Here is a 20485-nt window from a genome sequence, read left to right as displayed (position 1 = left end):
CAGTGAACTGTTAGATTAGCACTGTTAATTATAAGTAATGCTATATTACGTTAATACCACAAAAATAGGGGAAAGGAAATAGAGCTATAAAAGTAAGTATAGAATTAAGTTAGTACGAATATGAAGCTGATTCTGATTAAGACGTATGATAAACTTTAAAGCAATACTAAAAAATCCTCAAAAATACAATGAAAAATCATTAACTAAATGGAAGTGCTACATTAGAAAACTATTCACTCAGTGCAAAAGAAAGGAGAAAGAGGAACAACAAAAGATGTGAGACATATAGAAATAGAATTGCAATGAAATTTTATAACATATTTGCCATTAAATGTAAGAATGTCAGTGATACTTACTTCTCAAACCACAGAGTGAGATTAGTGGTGTGCCGGATCATTTTCAGAAGATTAGGAGAATTAATTTCTTTGTCTTCTTTTGTCCACACACTTCCAACTAATTCTGATGGCTGTACAGCTCTAAAATCAGCAAGATATAATTCTACATGATTCTTTTCCCCTCCAGTATACTGTTTTATGAAGTAAATGAGATAAATAAAACTAAACTCCCATATAAAACTTTCCTCTTATACCAACAGAAAGGTTTATGACAAGGCACAACAAAAATAATTATGCATATTTTTCTATATATTAAAAAATATTTTTATGCATGAACTTGTGTACTTTTATTATTGCTTTACAGTAGCATTTTGCTTTGGGCAAGGTTGAGATTTCTTCATATCTTTCTGAGCATGTAACCAATACTGAACAAATTAGGGTGACAAAGTAGTTTGGGATACTTCTTTTAAATGATATCTGTTACAATAATCAGCCCAATGATATATGGTAATCACTGCAATTCGTAAATCTTTTTTTTCCTCTGAAGGAAAGGGGGAGAACCCAACCATAAAAGGATCCTGGGAAATAAAATAGATTCTAACACTGATATTTGAGAATAGTGATGATCTTTGGTGGGAGGAGATCACTGTAACTGACCATGGCTTAAATTCACAACTGCAACGGCAGAAGCTAACTTACTGAGCCTTTACTTTGTGCTAAGTACTGTACATATGTTGACTATTTTAAATTTCACAACAGCCCCAGGAGTAGGTACTATCATTAGGTCCATTTTACTCTCGGGCAAACTAAGAGGCTGAGGGATTAAAGTTACACAAGAATGTTAAAGTTGCCCAAGAATACCAAACCAGCAATTGGTAAAGGCAGGATTTGAACCTAGCTTTACCAACGAGGGGTGACTGCAGACAGAGAGAAGCGGTAAATCCAGACGGAGCAAGGGTGATCAAGGAGTGAAAGAGGAGCCTTCTATACATCAGGCCTTATTACTAGACACTTCATGTACTATCTCATTTTTGTCTTATAACAGTCCTGTAAGGCAGAAACCAGTATTTTATTTTAAAAATTAAAACAAAATCACTCCTTTGAAGTGATTTTTCAGCTTGAATGTCAAATTACATACCGATATAGATCTGATTCAAGTAAAGTGAGTTGTCGAGCAATTTCTATCGGGTGTAAGGTGAGCAGGTCAAAAGTCTCTATGTGCCCAGGTCTGCTTATATGCCACTCAACTGTGGGAGGTGAACTCTGAAATGTAATATTATGACCTGGTCCATTGTCTCTTGCAATTTTTTTCCTTTGGATTATTTTAGTGATGGATTCGACCCATTTTTTCATTGCTTTACCTGAAATACATTACATTTTAAATAACATTTAAATACTTTTCACTCAATATTTTATTTTTTAAAATAGTTTAAAATCATACAAGTGATACTTGAATATATCTTTGCTATAAAAATTTCAAATGATCAAAATTTAAAAAATGGAAGTTCCCCTTTACTCTTTCCCTTTTCCCTGTATCAGTCACACTCTTCTTCACATGGGTAACCACTGTTAATAATTTGGTATATATTCTTCCATATCTTTTCTAAATAAAATCAGAAAGTAATTTATTTGTAGAGATTTTTCACTTCTATTATTCTGTACTTCATTTCAAAATATTACTTTAGAGCCCTCCAAAAAAGAGATTTATCTTACACTAATGAGATTTATAAGGACTATCTATACACATTCGCTGTTAATCTAATTAACACTGCATTTTTATAAACAAAACAGTGCCAGAGGACAGAGTCCTTCATTTCAGTGTGAGTTTTTGATGTGGCTTTATTTTATACTATGCATGAAAGTACTATTATTTAACCTTTTATTGTCTGATTCTCATTTGGAGTATACAATAGAAATGGAAACAAGTTTGTCTAGGACATCTTTAGACCTATACAATCATATAATCTTTAAATCTTTAGGCTGGAGATCATTCCAGCCTAGCTCCTCATATTACTGATGAGGAAAATGAAGTATAAAGAGCCAAAGCAAAAATTTTGCCCAAAGTCATGTATCTGATGTGTGGCAGTGTTGGGAACAGAACTCTTGTTTCTCCGTTCTCAGTTCACTAAACATTGCTGCTTCCCTAATTTGTGTACTATTCACCTTACTGTAGCCAAGTCAGCTTCCATCAGTGGTGTTATAATGGCACTACAGTTCCTAACTGTCTCGTTACATGCACTTTCAGATAAGTGTAAGGACAGCATAAATTGAGACTTTAAAATTCAATTTCAAAATAACCACTAAGTTGATTTACTAAATGAAACTACATTGGGTCAACAGGGTGATTATTGAGCAATTTGTAGGTCAAAAATGTTGTTTGATGAAAATTAAAAATTTTTTCAAATTGTTATGCTGGCATTATTATAAACCCCTCTTAACAACAATGAGCAGTAATGACATCAACTGACAGTCACCATGTAGGTACTTTTATCAAACATAAAACTGTGCACTTAAAAAAAAACAACCATACCTCTTACTGTCCCAATAAATTCCTCCATTCGCTGCAAAAGATCTGCATCTCTTTCAAAATCATAGAAGTGATGCTCAACCCAGTGCCGACATACATTTAATACGCTATGGCATTAACAAAGAAGAGTAATTGAATCACATGGGAACTCAGGCATAAATGTTTCTTGTAATGAATGGTATAAAGGAAAACAGTAACTCTCACCTAATTAATATTTAAAAGTGGTTTACCATTTTCAAAATTCTATGTTAATTAAGACTTGTACAATAATTTCTGATAATTGCTTTTCATTAATTTTTACCTCCTCCTTGCTTAAGAAAGATCTTTATTTACTTCAACTCTGAAACAACACCTCAATGAAGACGTATTTACTTCAGTTATTTATTTAATGCTTACCGCAGTTGTACAGGCTGTATATATTCTTTTCTAAATCTTTTTAGTTCTGCACTCAAGGGTTGATCTCCATTCTCTATAGCAATGCGATCAGCTTCTGTTGGCTCAGGCTCTGGAATTTCAAACCTAACATAAAACAGAACAAATTAAAGAAAATACTAATTATGTCAAATTATACAAATAAAAAAGTACAAACCTTTTCACTAGTCACACAATCAAGAGAGCACTGTAAAAATTACTAGGAGTATACATATCAGTCAAACAATAAGGCTTCTATAATGTAAAGGTTAATGATCTTATTGTACTTTTAAAAATAAATTAATACTTGCCAATATAGATTAAACTAGATACACAGTAAAGAATACATGAAAAGTCTCAAAACGAATATGATTATAAAGTTAAGGGACTGATGTACATTTTTGGCTTGCGTATCTACTCTAAATCAGCCAAAATAATACTTTTTAAGAGTAATGCTTGAAAAGTTGACTGCTCTTTGGGTGGACAAAACATTCTGATTATAGTATTTGTTCACTGACAAGTTGTTTTTCTCAACACATGGTATATATTTGAAAAACTCTGTTTAGAACATCTAAATCATCAAAATTTGAATTTCTAGATCTAAATTATATATTTTATATAGTTCTTTAACCTGATTAATTTATAACTTTGAAATTTCACATACTGAGTGTCCGTATAAAAAAAGAATGGCTATTTTTGTATTTAATCAAAACTAACATTATCATAAAATAATTATCTAAAAAGATATTAAAAATAATAAATAAAAGATTTCACTTCCTAAAAAGTGCCCATGAACTATAATTTAAAGCTCTTCCAATATATTTCCAAGAAACATAAAATCTTAGCTCAATCTCTTTTAAAAAGAATAAAGAATTTAAAATTAAATTGACAGACCTTTCTATTATAAGACTCAGTAGTTCTTGAGGTTTACAAAAGGATCTGTATGTTGTAAGAAATGTCCGAACAAAATTGGGATCTAAGAAGAAAAAGAAAAAAATATCTTATTAAAATCTTTGCTTCATAATGATTAAAACTATTATTTACATTTTCAAAAGAGATCAAATAATTTTAAAAGTCTCCAAATGTTTTGCCCACACAGAATGCTTTGGACTTTGTAATGAACTGCTAGTTTTAGTGCTTCCTTAATTAGTGTCAAAACTATGGCTACCAAAATTTTACATGAACTATTTTCTTGACCTCTACACAACTCTGACTAGCTGACCTTAAACTTATCATCAGCCACAGGAATGTGAAGAGAAGAAAGGCAAAGGCAAAGGCAAAGGCAGAGCATGGAAGCAAGCTCCTACCTGCTGCCTGGATCTCAGAGTATCACCAGTTAGTTTATCTCGCTCGTAAAGAGAAAGGCCACAGCAATAATCCATTACTTTTCCTGACATCCAGACTAGTTTATCTAGTTTTCTTTCAGTTATCTAGATTTCTTTCAATCATGTTAACAGAGTATACAACTAGAAATTGGATCTTATAATGTTGTAGATTGTTAAATAGTTTCTAAATTACTTTATTTGCTAGAGGTCTTTCTTAATTAAAACTGCTAAAAGATGCTTAAAAATATCTGTAAGTTATGAAAACTATTAAATGTGCAAGAACATGCTGATTTGGTTGTATTCACAGTTTTTAATTCCTTTTATTTCAAGTAGTCACAATGAAAGTTCAATCATAAGAGCAGAAGTCTCCAAACCCTTCCATGAGAGGACCTACTTTTCATTCACATCTCCATGAAGTCAAACAGGTGGTTGACTGAATGTGATCACTTCCCCAGGCCTGGCCTACTCCAGTCTCTCCCTGACAGTAGTCTCCCAAATTGTGGAGAAAGGCTGCTGTCATCAGTACAAGGGACCTGGCTGTCATATTCTGTATAAAGAGGGGGAGAAACACCTTCCCACAATGGAAAAAAAAAATAACTTCTGTAACTCAAATTTCATCAAGGTCCACATTTAGTTGTTAAGAGTCGTTAAAAAGGAGGGAAGAGTTCATTAAGTTGAGTTTTTTTACTGGAAGCATTCTTTTCCTATTTTACATTAGGTAAGCTCTAATTTACTGATAAACTTGAGAGTAGCAAATACCTTTATTTTTGTTAGCCTACAGACCTGTGGATCTTTTATAAGAAGTATAGTGTCTTTTATTAGCATAGGGTTTAGCAAGAATCAGAATTAATTTGTTTGGAAATTTTCTATTTACACTGACTCTGGTTAAGAACCCTAAATTTAGCCTTAAAATAATTATATTAACTTTTCCCCCCCAAAAAGCCAATTCATGGGTTTATCATAAAATAGAAATCTATTTCCAATCTATGTGGTCATCAAGGTAACAAACTGATTCAAATATTAGACAACCTTAAATTTAATACTTTTTTAAGTTAAAGAAATATTTAATAACAAAAATACATTGGTTTTAAATGCTCCTCTTCTCCTTTAGATTGATACCTTCTGAGGCTAGAGTGGGTTACTGATAAAAGTAATTTAAATACATACAATCCTTTAGTAATTTCCTCTCTGTTGGTATTTTATTGTTTGTCTTCAGTTACAGAGTTCCTCAAACGTTAAAGACTAATGTCTCATCCAGAAGAAAAGATTTTAAAACAGAAGGCTGTACAAGATTTTAAAACAGAGATTTAGATCGATTTCATCACAATCCTCCCTTTCAAGAATCTTCTTCCTGTTCTGCAAATATTTGTAAGGTGAGGCTACTCAAAACATCATGTGTTTAGGAAGCAAAAGCAGCGGCCACTGTAGTGATACTGAGCTGTTACTGTTGGAGAGAGTGCAGATCTTTAGTACAAAGTGCTCCAAGTATCCCTGAGCACTGTTCCAACCTTAGGGTGACTGGTCTTTTTTTTTTTAAGGGAAAGGTTTATTTCAGTCTAAATATCTAAAATAGATATCCTGATCGATTTCTTCTCAAATATCACTTAAGTCAAGCTAAAAAGTTGTGGGGTAGCGAAGGTACTTTTAAGTTGAAAAACAGAATAAAAGTTATAAGAGAATTAAAATATGCTTCTAAAAAAGTGGCTATTTTTAAAGGCATACTATTTTAAAATAGTCTTTTCATCTTAAACCAAAATTTTTGGCCACTTCAGTACTTTAGTAGCTGATGACAATGCTGGGAAAGTTATGCTGTGCCTCAGTGCCACATCAGCCAAATGGAGATCACATTAATTCCTCATGCCTGTTACATAAGGTTTCCAAAGAGTATTCTCATAATTTATTCCATATGATTTTTGTGAAGTGAGTAGGGCCAGTTATGTTTTTCCTTTTCTATGTATAAGAGAAGTAACTAAGACTTATCTAGGGTCACAGCAGAACAACAGAGATGGAACCATAATCTAGATTGTGTGATTCCTGATTTGGTGCTTTTTCCTACTGTATCACGTAACCTTCTGGATTAAAGGATCCCTTAAGGTTTCCACAGCGGTGAGATCTAAATATAAAGAATGAACCCATGAATTATATAATCATTATAGAACTTTACATAAATAATTCAGAATGTAGCTATGAACTGCTAATCTTGAATAAAGACAAGAGAAATTCATTGAAAAATTAGCAATCTAATTGTGATTCTATAATTTTTGTTAAGCCTTCCAGATTTTAGGAAGTATTTATCAGCTGCACCTTCCTGTATACGGTATTCAGAAGAGGAGTTGTTGAGGCTGGAGGTGAAATAAACATGCCTACAATCATCAGTTGGACTAAGTTCCAAAGTGACCCAAGTTTAAGTTGTTTTTAGCTTGATTAGCAATCAGAGCAGTCTTGCCAAAAAACCAGCAGAAACTAAAAATAAACAAAGAAAATTTGGCAAAAGTTTAAGTACTTTCAAAAAATGTCTTAAAGGCTGTATATATTCCCAGGCTTGTATTAATTTTGACTTTATTTTTAGTCTAATGCAGTGGAAAATTGCTAATGAATAAAAAACATAGTAAGAGAGGACATACATCTGTATTTGAAATTTTACACAAAAAATTACATATTCTAGAAGCTATTTTTATTTCTATTGATTTCTCCATTTCAGTGATTATAACATATGCTATGTCACACTAACTACTGGAGGCTTTTATCTTATTGATGATGTAAAGGACTGAGATAATTTGGTATTTTAAAAATACCCATTAATAAAGGCAGGTTATATAATTTTCTAAGAATACAAAGTACCTACTTACATTTATCAGGCAATGATAAAAATTAAGTTAATGCCTCTGTTGGTTGTGGAGTAGCAGTTATCTAGCTATATTATAAAATGTTTCAGAGACAGATGGAAGACAAATGCACAAACAAATATTTGTGGAGAAAATGAAAATCAACTATTTTGATATTCTCCTTCTGTTTATCCTTTGCTTGTGGATGTAACTCCACAAACTTCTTTCTCCAACTAAATCCTAATGAATTGCAATATAAGTAATGACAAACACTGTGGTTTTTCTCTTCTGACTTTCAAATTCCTGTACTAAGATTTCCACCGTGCTCACTACCTCTGAGCATCCTTCTCTCTAAAGAACCTCTTTATACAAATACCTGCCAACTCTGCCATCAAGTCCCTGGTCTAGACCTGGGTTATTTCGAACATAAGTTGTAGTTACTATTTTCTGCTGGTTTCCTAGCTGCCTGTCTTCCTCATTCTAAAACCATTCTTCCATAGTATTTTATCGCATAATTCTTCTAAATCTGAGGAACTCAGAATATACTTAATGTCAGAATATAGTAAACTAGATTTGAGGTGATAAAATCAACCCTTTTCTTCTTACATACTTATTTTGACCAACACTTGATATATTATTTAGCAGGATCAATGAAATTTATGAAATATTTATTACATAGAGAGTTATTTATGTAAAGAACACCCCTCCCCCAACCACCACAGTGAAACACTGTTAATCAGGATGTCTGTTCATGTGACAATTCTCCCTTTAGTACAGCCATGTAAAAAGCTACAAGGAACAATAAGCTTCTCAGCAAGGATTTATAAACAATCACTCCTGAATTCCTTAAAAAAGGAAACACGCTATGCTGACGCACAAACATTTAAAAAAATCAGAGTTTAAAAATAGAAAAGTGCTGCGCTATAGATCAAAAACTATTCAAAAGATTTTTTAGAAGTTAAAACACCCAAACCAAGCTTATATAGGACACAAAGCCAAAAGAAATCTGAGGCAGGTTTTTGAAGATTTTCTCTATGAGGGCATAAAATAGCCATAAATACTTTAAAGAAAAATATCAACTGGCCTAAGTTTTTTCGATACCATTTTCCATAAAAGAGACGTTCACTATGCATGAGAAACACCTTTTCCCCACACTTCGATATGAAAAACTTTTATTTCCATATAATGTCAGTTCTGAATTATTACCCCTACACCTCAAGGTTACCTTATTTCTCTAAAATAAAACATCAAACCAGACAGACATATCATCACCAAACATTTCTTTACCCATGTTAAGTCTCAGTATTAATTTGTACTTTATTTTCTATAACTAACCGAAATGAAATTCCTACTCTCATCTCCTCTTATTTATGCATATTGCTTTCTGCTTTCTTACTGTAGGTAAGGAAAGTCTCTCCATATCCTTACCAGATTCAGAATGATCCATAACTAGGTAATTACACCCCAGCATTTGGGATGAATTCCAAAGTTCTGATGTAGTTAGTGAATTACTGTATGTCCAGAAATACTGGATCTGAGAGACAAGCTATGAATTATATTCCACGTAAGACCCTGTTGCAATCTTTTAACCTTCTCTCCCAGAAAGTTTTCCTTTACAGAGCAAACACCAATAGACTAATGACTGGGTTTTGTTAAAAACTAAAATTATGATGACCAGTATCTAACTATATACTAAAATGTATGCATTAAAATGAAACTTTATCATAGTTAGAACTTACTTATTACCTATTTCAATAAGGAAAAAATATTACTCTGACTATACCTTCATGGTAGACCTGTGTTTGACCAGAAATGAACAAGCCATTTATATTACTGGCTATTCAACCAAGCAAGCAACTTATTTTTATTATTCAATACACAAAATAAAAATTATATTTGAATGAAAAACTTCACCTTATATAAGTTAGTGTAACATGGTGGAAAATGTATTCCATTAAGAGTCAAGAAACCCAATTTCTAGTCCTCATTCTGCAATTACATGATGATATGATTTCTGGCAAATCACATAACCTTCAGAGGTCTTCGGTTTTTGTCTATAAGTGAGGGATTGGTCACTTTATTTAATGCTAGAGATCTATAGCTTTTATTTCATAAATTATTGTTCAAACACTTGAGGGACTGAAGTGGTTGAAGCCACACTGAAGTTGGAATTAAGTAATGTTAAACTAGATTTTTTTTTTTTGACATCTGACCAATCTATAATCTAAAAAATAAGTGTGAGTATTGCTTTTAAGTTAATAAACTTCTCACTGTATTATATTCAATGTCTTATGATTCAATACAATAAAAATGTTCAAGTTAAATATTAGCTTTTGTTTCAATTTAAGCCACAAATTGCACTGTATGTTCTCCAATAAAAATACCCACCAATCAACTAATTGAACCAAAACAACGACAACGACAAAAACAGATTAATAGTTCTGAAAACAAATGGTAACTTGATCTGTTATCATTGTAGTGGGGGCTCAGAGTCCATCTGAGCTAGAAAAGACCTTAAAAAATAATAACTGCTTTCTTGTTTTACAAGTTATAGATGGTCTATTAAAAATACATTCTTTATTGCTAGTAATATGTTCAATGATAGACCTTACAGAAGAGGTCAAACTAATAGTAATATTAATTTGTGTGTACTATAAACCATAACTTATGAAAGCTGCTTGTGGATTTTAGTTACACAAGTAATATATTTATGATATAAATTAAAATATTCAATTAACCTTCAAAAGAGGAAAGAAAAGGAAAATGTCAAAAAACTTAGCCACAAATCTTTTAAAACCAACACTGGAATTTTATTCCATGTGAAATAAGAAATTTTTTAAAAACTAACCTTTAAAAAAAGTAATACAATCTTATCAATTTAAATTTAACTTTACTTAACTTTGCAAAATTTTATAAATCTATAAATTTAACTGTTTTATATTAACTAGAAGTACGACCACTTAAAATATTATTCTCAAAAGCTAAAAATTAATATAAATGGAGCAACTATCAAAAGTAACTAATAAAACACCATGGCAAAAAAAAAGTGTCCACAGACTTGGTTAGCATTGTGTACATTAAGGAGAGAAGACTGCCAAATTTATAACAAAACTATCAGCTATGTTTGCTCACATTTTATTTTTTTTAAGTGTCCTCATTCAAAAAACAATTTAAAAACACAGTTCCCCAGAAAAGAAATATTTAACTGTAGTTCTGCAACTGCTTATTAATAATCATAAAGTCTGTGAAATACAGCAGTTTAAAAGAAAATTTGTACGATTAACAATGATAAGTTCTGTGAAATACATCAAGCAGTTTAAAGAAAATTTTTATCATTAACAATCGAGTTTTACAGAAACAACTGTATTACAAATTTTGGAATCTGAAACTGTCTTCAAACTCAAATACCACTAACTTGTGATAGTAAAGACTAGTAAGTCTTCTTTAGCACCTTGCCACTTATATTTATATACAGGAAAAAATAGTAAAACTTCTGTTTTAGGACTTTTACTATTTAATGTAAGGATTAATTTTACATTAAACAGTCTAAGAACTCAAAACAAAGGTATTTAAAATAAATGGTGAACAGTTTCAAAAGCTTATGCCAAAAAATCCTGTGAGTCTTCTAAGACACTTAAAATGAGCATGATGTGGCAAGAAGAGAAATTTGTACTTTTATAACCTTAAAAGTTCCTTAAAAGTAGCAAAGAAGTATGTATTTTGCAACCACGAATTTTGGTTAATTCAATAAAACATTTTTGTAGTTGTATTCTAGATCTTAAAGAGTATACAGAAGTTGATGAAGATCAACTAAATAGGTAGGTCATATACTAATTACTGAAAATTATATCTCTTAAAAAGTTTTATATGTAAATAAGAAGACAGAATAATCTAATTCTTTTTCATGTAAAATCCTAGGCAGCTTATTTAAATTTTCTGTGCCTCGATTTACTTTTTCATTTCGGAGGCAGTAAAATAAATACACTGACTATAAAAGTTTCTAGGTGAAAAATCAACACTAAAATTAGAATCCCAGATTAATCTTCTTTGATTATATTCATCACATTTCAGCTGCTGCCTGCTACTACTAAATGGTATGTGCTTAGAGAACTCAAACTGCTTTTAAAATTAGCCTATGGAAAACACTATTATTTTTCTATAGAAAAGTCTAGGAAAAGAGTTGCCAATTAGAGGTTGAATAAAAACTAAAAACAAAATACTTGCTGATTTATCACAGAGACCTGTGGCGATAATGAAACATATTTATAAAATGCTTTAATATGAGTAATAAAAATATTCAAATTTAATTTTACTTTTTTGCAAGGTGGCCCTGATAGTTTCTAGGCCATATAAGTATTTCTGACTGGACATTTAATAAATTGAACAGATTAACATTATCAAATGGTATTCATCTTTATTATAGTGGATTAATAAATATCTTTAAAAGTTTAATTCAACTGGTACCAGAATAGTTTACAGAGAGAAGAAAGAACCCATTTATAGGACTTTAAAAATTAAAGAAAAATTTCCCCAGAAACATACATCTCTTAGAGATAGGAATATATTTAAGCAAGAAATATGGAGATGAAGGTTAACTTTCACATTCAACTATTTAAGAATAGTATTTATAAAAATTACATTTGATTTTATATGTTTTTGTGATAAAAACATTCTCTGAAAAAGCATCTATATTTACAAAGAGCTTTCATGTATAGTATTTCGCTTATTGTTCCCAATAACATTTTAAGGTAGCTGTTGAGTTTTGAGATGAAAAACTAAGGTTCTGAGACCTTAAGGAACTACGTATGATAGAGTGAGGCTGTAAACCCAAAGTCAATGCTCCTTCTACTATGCCACACTCTATAGTATTTTACAATTATCAAACTTCCTACTATGTAGGGAAGTTGAAGGTTGAAGAACATTGGATTACCATTGTTACTTATTAGAAGAAATATATTTACTTTAAAAATGAATCATTATGTATTTCTTACCTCTCAAACATTATATTTGATACAGCCTAGAGCAATATTCCTAGGTGGTTTGGACATGTTTGTCTTTTAAAATTGCCCTGCTAAGGCGAAAATGTTTTCTTAAACAGCATCAGTTGTAAAAAGTGAAACATACTGAAACCTTAAATGATTTCCAAGATTGCTAAATTTATTTAGTTTTAGAAAAGGAAATTAAGAATAAGCAATGCTGTGTATATCTGTACTACCAGCACAATTTTAGTGATGGGTGTACATTAAAACTTTTGATCTTAATTATAATGATAGTAAAAAAAAGGTAAAGGTATAAAATAGTTTTTTAGACCCTAATGAAGATTTTTCAGTACTTTTAAGTCTTGTTACTGCCACTTTCTAACTGGGTAGATTTAGCCAAGTAACTTTATTTTCTCATTTATAACTCTGGTTGTAAAGTTAAAAATAATATATATAAATGTGGTATGAAAAAGTATAAAATTTCAAAGAAATATAAAGTGGCAGTCTTTTTGTTAAAGGAAAATGAACTCTGATAATGCAGAGGTTTTTTGTTGTTAGTTTGCTTTCTATTTTAGGCACAATGACCAGCGTAGCGAAGAAAATAGGCTTGAAGCAGGAAAATAAAAGTGACAGGCAACTTCGCATTTCTTACCTGCGTACATATGGTATGTGAGCCTCTCTATCAGTTTAATAACAGTTCCTGCTTTGATAATTGGAATTCCAGCCTTGGGCTGCATGTTTTCTTCAAATATTATGTTCTCTTCAGAGTCAGGCTCTGCAAATCTATAAACATCAGCACTAGGGAGCCTCATCTGCTCCTCCTTCTCTTCCTGTAGCATTGTCACATCAAGCATCCTTTCCAGTGTACTTCGGTACTGTAAAGATATCAATGCTGCCATCCAATTGTTTTTCTCTTCAGCTGACTTGGCAGAAAATATAACACTATTTTCATCTTTTAAAATTATTTCAAAAGCATGCTTGTACTCACTGGTGTCATCTTTGTCATTAATTTGTACCTTTCTCATAAAAAACTTTTCTTTAAGACGATATTCTGCATTACTAGCACCAGGAAGTCTTGGCTGCCCATGATTTGATTTACAGCAAATCATTAAGCCATCAAAGAGAAATATGTGTCTCTCATGTTTGGCTCCTACACGTGTAAGAGTTCCTTCCATTATAAATTCATTGCAACACTGTCCAATGTCTTTTCCCTCCCAACCATCAATATTCTTCTGAATCTCATTCATTTTCTTGATTGCTAGTTGTTTCCCCTTCATTTGCTGACTATAAAACCGACATGCAGATTCACTGGGATAAAGGAAAAAACATTATTAGTACACAGATGACAGAGAACCTAGAATTCGAGTAAATAAAGGACAGTATAAGAGTATATTTTAAAAAGTTACATTGAGAAGGTTTTCACTAATTCTCCGAATATATTAGTGTTACAAAATTGCACAATTTTGGAAACTGAAGCAACACATTAGAGACATTTTTTTAGTGCTCTAAAAAGAACAATGACAAAATTCTACCCTATAAATTCAGCTACAGAAAGATTATTTCTACCTTGGCATCTAAAAATTTAGAATGACAAATATTAAAAAGTAGGCCAATACAGTGAAAAAAAGTAATTTAAGAAGTTTAAAAAAATTATTTAGAAATGCTTAAGTGGACAAGACCCAAAGCTAAAAACATGCACATATTATAATTAGGAAACTGGAAGCAATATTATCTGAATTAATGCCTCAAGTTATATAATCCCTAAAATAAAGGATACTAGTAATTTTACTTTGACAGAACAATGATGTTGACATAAATCTACCCAATGTATTTTACTCTATCTCTCCTTCAGCTTACCAGTTGACTCTCAGGAGGTCTTGTCTGGGAGTATGCAAGGAAAATGCACAATATGAAAGGTTTTTCAAACAATAACAAATTCTCTTGGCTTTGATGTCACTTCCTCTGAAAGACCAAGCTTGTCACTAAAACTATTTTCTTCATTGTTTACTTGAGAAGGAAACTGAGATCCCTGAATTTATACCATAATATTCAAGGTGAAAAAGAGGATTATAAAAAAGCAAAATTATTCACCTCAGTCTTCGTTTTGCAAGACTTTTTGAACATATTTTTTCCATACCACTTTGAACATTAAGCAAAGCTGTTATTGCTTGTTTCAAACATTCCTTGTCTTCTTGATCTTCACTCTTTTCTTCTAACTGCTGTAAAGTGAAAATGATAAATCTGAACCAGTAGAATAGTTTGGACAAAAAATAATAAGCCCATTTTATTTAAGGATAAATAAAGCTAACACTGACTCAACTCTTTCTACGACAATAAATTTTTTTAAATGTCATAAAATATAGTGAGTCTTTTTCTTCTTTGTGTATTACTATCCATTTCAACATGCAACCAAGTTTTCCACATTAAAAAAAAAAAGAGTAGGAATAGTGTTAAAAAGATGTCATGCCCTTGTGACAGACAGTAATGTGCAGTTTCTCAGATGCATATATGACTGAAAAAAAATGAGGGACATAAATTATCTTTTTAACTTTATAAGACTTAGCACAGCAGTAGGCGCATAGATGAGATCTTTTTGAAGTGTGCGATTCCAACATTAATGTTGTAGGCAATAGGATGAAAAGGAAGATAAATATACAGAGAAGGATACAATATAGTGGAGAGGAACTTGAAGACACAAAACCTAAGATCAAATTTTGACTGTACTTCTCTGTGACCTTGGGGAAAATTACTTGACTTCTGAGCCTCACTTTTCCCATCTGTCAAATGATTTTTATAAAAAGCTGCCCTGCCTACTTTACGGGGTTGTTATAAAAATCAAAGCACTTTGTAAATGGCAACATACGATGTAAGTGCAGGTAGTTTTCTTTGTTATTCTACTACAGAACTAACAGTATCAGGAAGAACTTTCTCAGTATTCACATTAAGATTTTGAGTAAAACTAGAAATGCACATATTAGTGAAACTCAAATACATTTTCTATTAGTGACAAATATACTACATATGACAGAAAGTCCGTACTTAAAAAGGATTATCTTCATTAATAAGTACTAATTATAAATACAATAAAGTGGATATAAGGCAAGCTAGCAATTAACTGAGGTATGAGAGACAGTAATTCGGTAACCTTATAAAGCTATTTCTGGCGGCCAAAAAGGAAAACTTAAGACATAACATTTACTCGATATAGCTTTCTTGCAACATTTAAGAACACTTACTCTCTACCATAAAGGAAAAGACTTGAGAAATAAAACCATAAAAATAGTTGAAGTAATTGATAAAGATTTACTTTTCAATAAGCTTCACTATTCACTAGTACTTTAAGGGTTTTATGTTCTTGAGAGGTCTTCCTTAAAGATCAACCATACATTCCTTTCTGCTTCAACTGATAAAGATGAGTGATAAACACACATACATACACACAAGTATATACTCATGACTTGTGAAAAGTAAACATATTTCTATTCAATGCCCCAAACCATTTTTATAAAAATAATTTACTTAAAATATCTTCATGCTCAAATATTCCAGAAGTAATAAATACCATATTGTAATGTCTATATAATGCTCAGCTTTTATTATCCAAATGTCTTATATCATTACTGAAAATTCACCATATTTTCCACTAGAGACATAATCTGCACTTTTTAGGAAAATACTCAGTCTCAATTGTGTTAAGTAAAACGAAAATCTCTTCATAATAATTTCCAACATAAGGTTAAAAAAGAAAAAACAGTCTCCAAAGAATAAGAGACTTTAAAATATATACATTAAAAATACTCAAATACCTTTTACTCAGAATACTGCTCTTCACTATGGCCAGCTAGATTAATGAAAGTCAATGGCCAAGTGTTCATAAAGAAAGATACTAGGTTTTTAGTTAACAGATATTACTGGTAGGCTAACAGCTGGCTTTGGATAATCAAAGTACCTCCCATCTTTATTATTTTCAACTATTAACCTCCCATTTGGCAAAAGTTTTGGAGATAAAATGTTACCATTAACCTTACCAAGTTTAAGCTTCAAAGACAGCAGATAATCTAACACTGAAAACAATATTCAATAAGGGCAAAATTCTACATGGTGTAATAATGAAAGCATCACTAAAGAGTGAACTATTTCATTCAGTTGTTTCAGAATTTGATCACTCAATATTCAAGTTAATATGATACAAGGCAATTTTTAAAAGAGTTGACACAAACAGGTAGCAGAATATTATCGAGTCTTTCACATTCTATTATTTGATATATTTACATTATTAATTCAGGCAAACATACCTAAAGTCATACAAAAGACACAGTTCTAACACACATAAAAAGAATTATGAAAGTAACAAATTCACTTAGACATGAATTTGATTTTTCTATTCTAAAAATGGTTCAAATACTGGACTATTTTATCATTTAACTTAGCATTTCACATCTAGAATATACGAATATCTAAAAAGTATTAATATATTTCAAAACTCATAAACTTTTTTATATATAAAACTTTTTAATGAAATAATTTTTAAATATATATTTTTTACCTTCATAGACTTAGTCAACCATCTAAAATACATTTCAATATAATAAATAACATTTCTTATAAGTAGTCTTTGCTCCTTTTATTCAACATAGCTGATTTAGACTGGGCATTAGTATAGAATAATTCAAGCTAACTACCAACAAAGGGGTGGCTATTGTTGCTACAGAAACAAAACAGTGGCAATTAGTATGTAAATGAGACTCCACAAAGCAGCATCCTCTTGTTACTAAAGTGATATTCAATACCAACCATGCTTTTCATGGATGCCTATTTCATAACATTCATTGTGTAATGGCAACAATTAAATTTACAAATGCAGTTCATTTAAATAGTTGTAAAAAATTATCAAATCCTGAGATTATATTGCTGTATATCGGATTATATTTAAATTTATTTAGAGTCTATGGCCCATGCCACCCTGAACAAGCCCGATCCCATCTGATCTCAGAAACTAAGTAGGGTCAGGCCTGGTTAGTACTTGGATGAGAGACCACCTAGGAAGACCAGGTGCTGTAGGCACAAAAAATAAAAAAAATAAGGGATTGTAAGCTGACAAGGTCCTTGCAATCTGTGAGGTCGACCAAGGGTTGCCTCACCTAAAAACAAACAAACAAACAAACAAATTTATTTAGAGAATTATGTTCTAATGCACAATGAAAACTTTTATGCTCTATAGAGAATATAAAAATTAAATTTTTAATAGAAAAAAGCCAATTCTACCAGTGATTACTTTTTTATGGAAATAAGTAGGAAGGGCAGTAGTAAATATGGTATATTGCCTGTCCAAAGGAAACCTCGAGAGATAAAATGGGTTAAATTTAAGGAGCTGTGAACTGGAAAAGAACATGAACAATTATATTTAGGGGAGGAATAAAATTCAAGATTGGTTTATACATAAAAAATAAAGTGTTTTATCCTGATGCATTTTTTATGAGTTCAACTAATTCACAAACATATAATGGTTTCCTTTTTTTAAAAAAATTTGAATTCCTGTTTTTATTTCTAGAAATTAATTTTTCCAATATGAAAGTATATAAAATGAAGGAACTGCCATTTACTTGATGGCAGAGGCAGATAGGACCAAAATCCAGGATTCCCGAACTAAAATGACTTTGGAATACCTAATTAGAAAATATTCACCAAATAAAACCCATTCCATTCAAACAGGTAAACTACAATGCACAAGGATGCCAAAATATAGAACCAAGAAACATACATTATAACTGTCTAAGTCTTAGGACATAAAAAGAAATATTTATCTTTATCTTAAATATTGTATACATAAAAAGAGCTCAAAATGTGAGAACACAAGCAAAGACGGGGATCACATTTGGATTTTAGAATGGTTACTGGTACACTGTTTGATGATCTACTAGAGCAGATTACAATGTAGAAAATACATAGTCAAAGAATAAATTTAATTTACTAGTCTCTTAACAGATGTATGGAATATTATCTAATTATTTCAGAAACCAACTACTTAAACCAACTGCTCTTGATTCTTTGCTATGGCATCACTCAAATATTTCATTAAAGGCTGAGTGCAAGAACGGCAATGACACGCAAATAAATTAACTATTCTTTTATAGTAGCAGCGCAACTAAAAGCTATGGGTAAAGATGATGAAATTCTTAACTAAAATGAGATTTAGAAATTGTCTGTAAATTCCAATTACTCATGCTATTTTTTAAGTCAGTAAGTAAATTTTATAACCAGTTCTTTCCTTTTCCCACCAAAAATTATTTTTTTAATTAAAATGATTTCATATATGCAGATAATCCCTTACAATACATAAAATTTCAACCAGTAATGTTAATGATATTAACAAAATTTGATCTTTTACTTAACCAACCTAAGCCCTCATTTTCACCCGACAATTGAGGAAGATGGTCATTACTAAGGCTGTATAGATTACATGTAATAAATAGTATAAATTTACAGTATAAATAAATAGTATAAATAATATAACTCTTCCATAAATAAAGCCTTAAAATATAAATTAAAACATGACTTATAATTCACTATTAGGAAATAAAAACAAAATTCTCAAAGCTTTTTGAGAAAAGTGAAAAATTTTATTGAGATAAGTAGTCTTTTGTACACTTTTGAAACTACAATATTAACAGTAGCTGAGTGGGAAAATAAACTCAAAAGAGCAGATCTACGGGGAAGGCAATCAAGTCTCAATCAATTAACTAATATTTAATTAACCATTATTTATAAGCAATGAAAATGTGATAGTGAGCAAGCCAAACAGATCCCTGCTATTAGAGCTTAGAGTATAAAAGAGAAGATGAATGACAGAGCGCTATGATGGTGAAAATATAGAGCTCTTGACCTAATAAAGGGAGAGAGGATGGCAGAGAAGGTTTCCAGAAGGAAATGACTATAAGACCTGAAAGATAAGAATGGATTAGCCATGGGAAACAGAGGTACAAGAATGTACTAGGCAGAGGAAATAGCATGTATGATTCAGAGACTTTTAGGACCACGACTGAGAAAAACTAGGCGACAGGTAGAGCCTGGTTAGGTGAGAAGGATGAGGAGGGGTAGGGAGAGGTGGTAAGTCAAAATGCTGGAGAAGTAAATAGGGACCAAGTCATAACTGTAAGCCTTATTAGGAACTTGAATATTAACCTGGAGAATGGGAGCCATTAGGGTTTTAAGCTAGTGACCAACATTATCCAATTTACATTTTAGAAAGATGGCTTTGGTTGGTTACCCTGTCAAGAGCAGATTGGGGGAGGGGGAGAGAGGAGATGGGAAAGAGAAAATTAAAGGGAGATTTGTGATAATCCAGATGAGATAATCATGGCCCTGACAAAATACTGAGAGGAAATGAAAAGAATCCAAAAGAAGCTCCTTTTCAAGAATGAAAAGGACTTAACTTGGTGACTAAGTGGATGTGATATGGAGAATGAGAGAGAGGAGTTGAGGACTCCTAGGCTTCTATACTGAGCACCCAGTTGGATTATGGAACCATTCACTGAGAGAATGAGCACAGAAAGAATAGTTCTGCTGATTAAGAAAAGTGAATTTAAGGTGCTTACACAATAAACAAGCAGAGTTAACTGAAAAAAGGTGCTTACACAATAAACAAGCAGAGCTAACTGAAAAATAAATAAGCCTACATTTCCCCAATTCTCTTTTAAATCCCTCTCTTCATTGAATCCTTTCATTCCTAATGAGACCAGCATAAGTTCCTATTTTCTTCATGCTCCTAAAATCAACTTTTGGTATAACAGGTTTGTTGCCATATAGCAAAGGCGGTCAGTGCCTTTTCTAAATCAACTTAATGAGTAAATAATAGGGCTGTGGGTGGGAGCAGGAGAAGTATGTGATGGGGATCAGGACACACTACCCCCAAAAACAATACCTTGGCAAAGTGACTATTTTAAGCTGAAGGAGTTTGAGAAAACAGAAGGAAGAGGGAAGAAGGTCAATGACCGTCCTGCTTCTGTTTCCTCAAGCTCCTTCTGCTTAAAATAGTCACTATGCCAAGGCACCTATGTCATGTAAAACTTATATTTAATAAATC

The 20485-nt window shown here is 31.6% G+C and overlaps 1 protein-coding gene and 1 pseudogene across 4 annotated transcripts in view; one reads left to right on the top strand and one right to left on the bottom strand.

The window, feature by feature from the left end:
* SOS1 (SOS Ras/Rac guanine nucleotide exchange factor 1) overlaps positions 1–20485 on the bottom strand; it is a 131268-nt gene that overhangs the window by 27945 nt on the left and 82838 nt on the right. For all 4 annotated transcript variants that reach the window (XM_011361376.2, XM_011361377.2, XM_011361379.2 and 1 more), the window contains 7 exons: positions 14494–14621; positions 13055–13710; positions 4168–4249; positions 3259–3381; positions 2866–2969; positions 1474–1696; positions 357–476 (listed from right to left, as the gene is read on the bottom strand). In XM_011361376.2, coding sequence (XP_011359678.1) covers positions 357–476; positions 1474–1696; positions 2866–2969; positions 3259–3381; positions 4168–4249; positions 13055–13710; positions 14494–14621 — 1436 coding nt within the window. The remainder of the gene's footprint in view (positions 1–356; positions 477–1473; positions 1697–2865; positions 2970–3258; positions 3382–4167; positions 4250–13054; positions 13711–14493; positions 14622–20485) is intronic.
* Positions 17347–17466, top strand: LOC111740686 (annotated as a pseudogene).

The sequence above is a fragment of the Pteropus vampyrus genome, unplaced genomic scaffold (genome assembly GCF_000151845.1).
Source record: "Pteropus vampyrus isolate Shadow unplaced genomic scaffold, Pvam_2.0 Scaffold66, whole genome shotgun sequence".
NCBI lineage: Eukaryota > Metazoa > Chordata > Mammalia > Chiroptera > Pteropodidae > Pteropus > Pteropus vampyrus.
The sequence above is the reverse complement of the archived record's forward strand: the minus strand, read 5'-3'. Positions and strand labels throughout refer to the sequence as shown.